We start from the raw sequence: 8,014 nt of genomic DNA on the forward strand, positions 1-8,014 counted from the left end.
TATGTCTTATCCTCTCTTTTATTTTCTCTTTCTTTGTGTGTGTGTGTGTGTGTGTGTGTGTGTCATGTCTCTGCTAACTTGCAGCAGAGTCTGGGGAGATGGGGCTGGGTGTGTGTGTGTGTGTGTGTCTTGTAGCTGATAAATGGGGCGTTTGCGAGGGCCTTGCACCCATTCCAAATATTTGCCCGGATCTGCGCGTGTCTGATGGAGACGGAGCCTTGTATAGAAACCTCCACTCTCTTAAACGTCAAGGGCAGCCTGGAAAATCACTTATTGCTGGTCCAAAAAAAAAAAAAAAAAATCCAGTGGGTGCCTGTGAAGTGAATGTTTGCCGTGGTCACTTGCAAGCACGCACACACACATTCTCTCTCTCTCTCTCTCTCTCTCTCTCTCTCTCTCTCTCTCTCTCTCTCTCTCTCTCTCTCTCACACACACTGACACACATACACACATGCATGCGCGCACGCACATGCTCACGCTGGGAAGATCTCATCGGCCTGGAATGTCGGCGGTGTTTACCTATCGCGGCGGAGCCCACCTGATTGAAGGGCTAATCTTTACGGGCTTCGCAAACAGAACTTTGCCTCCTCTGTCTGGAGAGCGAATATGGCTTGTCTGCTTAGCACCATATGGTGCATATGACCATCCACAACCCCCCCAAATACCTTCTATTGCCTCCTGCTGTCCAACACAGATTTCCTTCTCTCATGGATGGTCTGCTTTCCTATTCCCTCTGTGAAAGCACTTTTGTTCCCCGCCCCATTCCAGGGTGTCTGGGATAATTGAATTGTCCTTTTCCCGCACCTCGGACGGCTATTGTGACATTCTGCAATTAAGTGCGTTCCCCAAAGAGCGACCCGTGGGTCAGAGGGCGGAGTCAGGGAAGAGCGAACTGGATTGGACTCCACCAGAGCCTGCTCGAACAGGAAAAGGCGGACACTGGTCTCTAGCCCAGACACACTCTTATCAGGAGATCAAAGTTGTATTATCTGCATTAGGAATACTGATTGTTCCACCAGTTTCCAAGAGCTTTTTATTCCCTCCTGTCGTCATGGTATGTATGTCGAGAAAATGAATTGGTTATCTTTGGACATGGGGTATTTGGTGGGATGATGGGTTTACAGTGGGGTGTGTGTGTGTGTGTGTGTGGGGGGGGGGGGGGTCATGTTGGGTGACGGGATGTTGGCACAGTAAAATGAAGCTTAGCTTACGCCATTACTCCAGCACCTCTCCGGGGGGGGTCTTTAAAACATCATGATGCCACATGCCACACACATGGTTCCCTAAATCACTGGGTCAGGATGAGGAGAGCAAGTCTGTGTGTGTGTGTGTGTGTGTGTGTGTGTGTGTGCGTGCGTGCGTGCGTGTGTGTGTGTGTGTGTGTGAGAGAGATTCTAATGATGAGTCTCACCTGTGTATCCTGGTCCACAACTGGTCAATTGCCATATAGAAAAGCTCTTGGCATTGACTTGCCCACTTCACTTAACGATGCACTCCTACTGTAAAAAGGCTGAAAAGTCTCCAGAATTCCCGAATAGTGGTCCTCTATCCAAGGCTTGCAATGTCCACTCCTATCCAGCAATGTCTGTTCCCATTTGAGTGGAAAGGCCGGCCTCCCTCCAGTGCTGAGGGCGTGGCCCCAATGCTGAGGGCGTGGTCCCATCTGTTTGTGGAATACTTAATTGACCACTGACCCTGCTCCTATGCTGACTAAGTGAAACTCTAGTCCTTATTGTTTATTACACTAATGTTGACTGCTCCTGTGTTGACTAACTCTAGTCCTTATTGTTTATTGCACTGAATGTTGTCTGTTTTAGAGCTCATATGTACTTTGCACTTTATCGTGTCATCAGCAGCGATCCCTGTATTTCTACAATATTCTAGATCATTGGTATATTGGACTCTGACCTACTGTACTGTACTAGGACGTGTTATCTAGATAAGAGCGTCTGCCAAAAGCTGTAAATGTAAATGTAAATGGTCCCGCCATAGAGGGCGCGGCCCCAGTGCTGAGGGTGTGGTCATGTCAAGGAGGGCATGGTCCTGGCCTTGTGAAAGCCATCAGCAGGTCAAGTGAAAAATCGTCTCCGCTCTACACCAGCCTCTTTGTAAACAAGTGAGCAAATAAAAACAAACTAAAGGGGAGGGCTTGAGTGTTTTTGTTCTCTGCTGTTTACATCTTCTACAAGTCTTCTCCCTCTCTCTCGCTCTCTCTCTCTCTCTCTTTCTCAATGCATCTCCTCTCTGTCGGCCCTGTAAGTCCTGCCATACCCTGGTGATGCAGATGATTCTTTCTGAATCCGTTTACCCAAGAGAGTCATTTATTTGGCCCCAAAGGACTTTGGCTCAACATTTATTAGATTTCACACAGCATCACTTTCATAGAAGAAAAAAAAAAACAACAGAAAGCATATTTCTGATAAACATGGGTCCCATTAGCACAGATGGCAGGGTCAGATATCAGCAGGGTGGACTAACAGAGGAAGTACCTTAATGTCTCTGGTGCCTAAAAGCCTACACGTTGTGTTTTCTAACCACAGAGACCAAAAACACCACACACACACAAACACACACACACACACACACACACAAACACACACACACACACATGCACACACACAAACACACAAACACACACACACACACACACAAGCTGAGACACACCTGTCCCATGCCCCTTGGCCCAGCATTGAGTGTTGCTAATATAAACACACCCTATCCTTCCTCAGACTGTATGCTTATATCTACAAGGCAGTTCTTCCTGTTCAGACAAATAAATAAACAGTACTGAAGCAGATCACTCCACCACACAGTTTTTTGCCCCTCATTTTCTGAAAGGACCTTCAAAAGAAATTTCAAGTCAGATTTAATCAGTTAACGTTTAAAATGAGGTACAGACAGCACAGGGCAAGCCCAATAAAATGGCTATTGATATTTGTAGTGACTTTTAACGCCCGGAGGCAGCGAGGCCCCGCCTCTAGCTGAGGCAGCGAGGCCCCGCCTCTTGCGACACAAATCCTGCTCTCAGGTTCATGCGTCTGCGCACTTCGTAGTGCCTCAGGTGTTCCAGGAGGCAGTCCTCCCAGGGGACCCCTCCTGCATGCTCCTCTCCGTTCTGTGTTTACCCAGTCTGGGCCTTTGCTGCATAAGAGACACTTACATAGGCGGGTGGGGGGGGGCGTAGTCTTCCGATAAAGCATCGCCCGCGGCGGGGCCCGGGAGCCACGTTGGCACAATCGCGCCGTTCTGGTTGAATCCCGACGCCTTTCCCACTTTGGTTTAGTAATAAGGCGCATCGGCGTGCGCTGACGCAAGCGCAGGGAAACGGACCTTTCGAGGTCCCGCACAAACGATGGCTGGTGACCCCGTAAAAATGGTGGCGAAAGAGGGGGCAGAGTTTGAGGCTGTGGGTGTGTGTGTGTTGGGGGGGGGGGTTAGCTACAGGTGCCGAAAGGAGACAGTCGGACCCGCCATTGACAAATGAGCTGCGATGGGTTTCAAGCTACGAAAGGAGAGAAAATGACAGAGTGAAATTGGAGGAGAATGTGGAATGGTTTGCAAAGACAGTATTTCTCTTTGTATGAATATGGTCATTTGTGTCATTTCTGTCTTATTATAGGTTTTTTATTTTCTTTACAGAAGTGGAGAATGCGCTTTGTAGATGAGCGATGCACTGGTGTGTGCAGCTGATCCCCAGTTGCAAATTTAAACCAGTCTGTCAACATTGTGAGATGAGTTATGTTGTGCTATTCTGTCTCCAGTTTTTCTTCGTGTTTTGGACAACCCTTTGAAACTGAAAGGGGTCTGGCTAGTTTTCTGCTGTACTTAACTCCTCTTTGTGAATCTGCTCCCTGACATGACAAAGCAGGAGAAACGCAGCAAAACTCTGAATTTAAGCAGGGGCTTCTGATCTTTGCGCTTGACATATTTCGCTACAGCCCGGTTGGATCGGTACACAGGGCGGTACGCGTGCTCTTCCTCACTGAGGCGATCCGGACCGGAGCTCAGCTGTGGCGCAGCGTTGGCGGGGTCACGTTTGCCATTGCAGGCTGTGCTTTGGTGGAAGCAGAGGACTAAGAGTAAGAAAGTAAGGACTCGAATTACAAACTGGGGACAAAGTTCACCGAATCAAAAACTTCAGAGCATCGTCGCCTGGAGCAGAAAAGCAGGAACACCAGGTGTGGTGGAGGTGAGAGGTAGCGGGTGGGGGAGGGGCCACCTCTTCTTCCCACCCTGGTGGACTGCGTGCTGGGCTCAAGGTGTGAGGTGAGGGCCCACCTGTTGGAGGTGATCCACCAGCGAGGACTCCCCACCCCACTGTCCTCACTGACCGAGACACCTGCTGTGTGTCCATCGGTCCATGCCCACATAGCAGCGCCACGGGGAGAGAAGCCGACTCATAGCAAATGGGTGTGTGTGTGTGTGTGTGTGTGTGTGCGTGCACATGAGCAAGAGTGGGTGAGTCTGAATGTGTGGGTCCGGCAGCAGACGGTGAAAGAAAAATGTCTCATTCTGGGAAGAACAACACTTAGTCATGAATGATAAGTTGTGGTTTGTTTCACCATTTCCTGAGTTTGTGCTCATACTTCACTTCCCTAAATTACAATGCACGCTGTAATAAATAATTTTAAAAAAAAAACACTTAAATCAGTAAAGCTTTCACTTTTTTTCCCTGTAGTTGTGCACTTTTGGAATGCAACCAGAAGTCGGGGGGCAGGTATTTATTCCCTGGTCGTCGTCTCACCTTAGCAACTCTCAGTGTCAGCAGTATAAACCGCTCTTAACAGGCGGTTAGCAGAGCTTCCAGGATTGCTTGTTGCAGCCTCTGTACTTGCAGAAACAAGATAGAGAATGAATCACGGCCCCCCTCCGCCCTTTCGTCCAAGTGCCAAAGAAAATCTGCTGATATCAGACGTTCAGAAAAACGAGAGCGAGGGAGCAGGAAATACAGAAAGGAGCCTGGCTGAGTGCGTTACGCTACCTTGCTGGAGAGACGCTGGTTTGCACCTTTTTCTTTTTTCAATCTGAAGCTGATTTTGAATCCCTGAAGCAAAGGCATGTTGAGTCCCATTTCTCTTCTGTCCAATTAAAAGGCAAACGTGCGTTTTTATTTGCTCAGCACCCTCTCCACCGCAAATACATTCTTTATCTCTTAGATCTAAAGAAGAATGCCCCCACCCCTCTCTCTCTCTCTCTCTCTCTCTCTCTCTCTCTCTCTCCCTCTCTCCCCAGCTTACACCCCTGGGAGGAAGAATGCATCTCCCTATGTTCTTCAAGGTCAAAGTTCAGCCAGAGGGGGCTGGGGGAGGGGCAGCAAGGTGCCCAGGGTGTGTGTGTGTGTGTGTGTGTGTGTGTGTGTGTGTGGACTCGAATGAGACGCAGCAGGCCTGGACGCCTCCTCCGGCGTGTCCTAGGCTGCCAGAACCACTGGCAGGGCTCGGCAAGCCGCCGTCTCTTGGCCACAAGCGACACTTCCCAGCTCCTGATTTATCGACCTGCTTCTTTTCATGACCTCCCATTACAGCTGTGATGTACAGCCATTACTGGATATGACCAGGTTTCGCGCATGCCTACACCTCCCCGCCGCCACATCGCGTTGGCTTCTCCGCCTCCGTATGCTCCGCCCAACCAACCTGGCCCCTCTTGGCCAATCGGCTCTGAGCTGAAGCTTCCAGAGCAGCATGAATAACTTCTCTGAACTCTGACCGTCAAGGTCTGAAAGGTGACGAGGCCCTCAGCCTTAATCCAGAACGGGACTCGGCAGCAAGTTGCAGCCAGACGGCCCTCGCGGTGGTGTGCACGGCCCCCTGTCACGCCAACTCCAGCCGAGCGCGAGCGCTCCACTCGCTCGCTCTCGGCTGGAACGTTTCGGCAGGTGCGTCGGAACGGCAAAGCCGCCCCTTCTCCCCACCACCCTAGCACCCGCTCCGCCGGCCATCTCCCCGGGCCGGCCGCCCCTGGAACAGGCCGGGCCGGACCCCCGGACGTCTGGCTCCTCGGCTGCCCCCCGCCCCCCCAAGTGCAGGAAGGATAGGGAAACCGCTCCTTATCTTCAGGCCCTGCAGCTGCTGTTGTGGCTGTCTGGGAGCTCTGGCTTGCTCCGTACGCTCACGGTGTGCTGATAACTCCACTCCCACGACAAACAGAGCCTGCCGTGACCTGCTCTCCTGCCTTTCTTCTTCCATTTCTTTCTCGAAATGAAAATACGGTGGCATGCGGCCAGCAGAAGTGTCAGGCTCTCACCTGTCTTGTTGGTGTTGGGCTTTTCTCCCTCACCTTTCATCAACCCGCCCCCATCTCTCTTAATGAAGCATTTGCTCTTGTTTCCAGAAGCTAATAATCACCAAAAATGTCTCATACAGTCGTACAGCGCTCGGCGAGCCTGCGGTTGCAGAGACACAAAGACACAAACAAAACAAAACAACACCAAACAAAAAAAGCTTTATTTTTAAAACTGGAAGAAGCAGAAAGGTGAGCTCGTTATTAAAAGTGCGCAGGGCCTGTTTGCACATTTGAAAAGTTTTTGTCGTGCACCGTGCGCCTGTGCCGTTGTGAGCGCTCTCTGCTCCCACGCTCTTTCCCCCTCATCTTCCTCGCACCCACAGCATTCCTGACTTAGTGAACTTGCTTTGTTTTCCTTTGCAAAAAACAAAAAAACTCACACAGAAACCAAAACAAACAAGTTTTTTTTTGTTTTTTTTTTGCGTGTGTCTTTGTGTGTTGCCCAATTGATTTCTAATTAAAAGGGTCCTTTGGTCGTGTTGCTGTAGCTGCATCATGACTTCATCTGAAAGAAGATTTCACTGCTCAGAAATAGAGAGGTGTGTGTGTGTGTGTGTGAACTTTCTGTGGAGACAATTCTCTCCACAACCCCCTCCCGAGGCCTCCATGCGGTGCTCTCTAGATTCTACCCAGGCCTTCAACGCACGTTCATCCCCTCCACTTTTGAGGTCTTATTTTCTTTTCTTTTCGCGCTCCCTGCACACGCTCGTGTAGGTCATTAGAAGGCTCAGGTGGAGTGACAGTCAACATGTTTACTGGGCATGTTCAAGGTTGTCAGGCATGATGGTGCATTCTGAAGGCCTCCATCGTGGAGGTCTGTGGCGTGCACCAACCGCTTTCTCCCACCTTCCTCATGGCTGCTGCTGGTTCCTGTTGCGTTTGCGCGAGTTACGAAACCCGTTTGCTTGCTGAGACTTGAACCAGCCCAGAGCTATGGCTTCAGAAATCGCACTCGTTCATGGTCATTTAGTCTTTGTTTGGTTTAATACCCCCCTTCTCCTCCACCCCACCCCCTTCCCCGCCGCCCCTCCCTCTATCTGCCCCTGTTCACCCTCAGGTGCCACGTGATGATGGTGGAATCAGCAACTGAGACCATTCGAACGGCGTCCTCCAATCAGAATGGAGTCAGCAGTTTGAGTAGCCAGTCGGACGGCGGGGGAAGAGAAGGCGGGTCCAACGGTGACGCCAACGGGGAGATCAGCCCTGTGGATTTACTGCATCTCCAGCAGCAGCAGGTGTGTGTGTGTGTGTGTGTGTGTGTGTGTGTGTGTGTGTGTGTGTGTGAGATGATTTGCACACTCTATTTATTTCTTTTTACACTGCACTTTTTTATTTTCAAAAATCAGAAAAGATGGCTGCACTGTTAGAAGCGTCTTGTGCAATTTCTTCCTCTGAGAACCGAAGTGTGCAGTTTACTTTCCACCATGTAATTCCTGCTGCACAGACTCATTATCGCCGAGTGGAGTGTACACGGTGTATTTCCTCATCCCGCCAGTTACGCATTATCGCCGGTGTTCCTCCTCTATCACAGGTGCACGTTGGGTAAACATCCTACAGCCGGCAAGCGTTTCCAGAGGAGCTGATACACAGTGCTGCCTTGCCGTGCTCACGACAGTGTAAACTTTGTCCTTTGTGTAGCACAACACACCAGCGATTGGGCACCACAAATTGAATAACTGTCTCTCAAAACACGTTTGACCCTCGAAACAAGCTCCGTCCTTTGTGATAATCC

At 50.3% G+C, this 8,014-nt stretch overlaps 1 protein-coding gene across 2 annotated transcripts in view; it reads left to right on the forward strand.

Moving 5' to 3' along the window:
- foxp4 (forkhead box P4) overlaps positions 1-8,014 on the forward strand; it is a 115,903-nt gene that overhangs the window by 35,115 nt on the left and 72,774 nt on the right. For both annotated transcript variants that reach the window (XM_035520472.1, XM_035520471.1), the window contains exon 2: positions 7,340-7,517. In XM_035520472.1, the coding sequence (XP_035376365.1) occupies positions 7,350-7,517 (168 nt within the window). In that variant the 5' untranslated portion in view covers positions 7,340-7,349. The remainder of the gene's footprint in view (positions 1-7,339; positions 7,518-8,014) is intronic.

Source organism: Electrophorus electricus, chromosome 20 (genome assembly GCF_013358815.1).
Source record: "Electrophorus electricus isolate fEleEle1 chromosome 20, fEleEle1.pri, whole genome shotgun sequence".
Lineage (NCBI taxonomy): Eukaryota > Metazoa > Chordata > Actinopteri > Gymnotiformes > Gymnotidae > Electrophorus > Electrophorus electricus.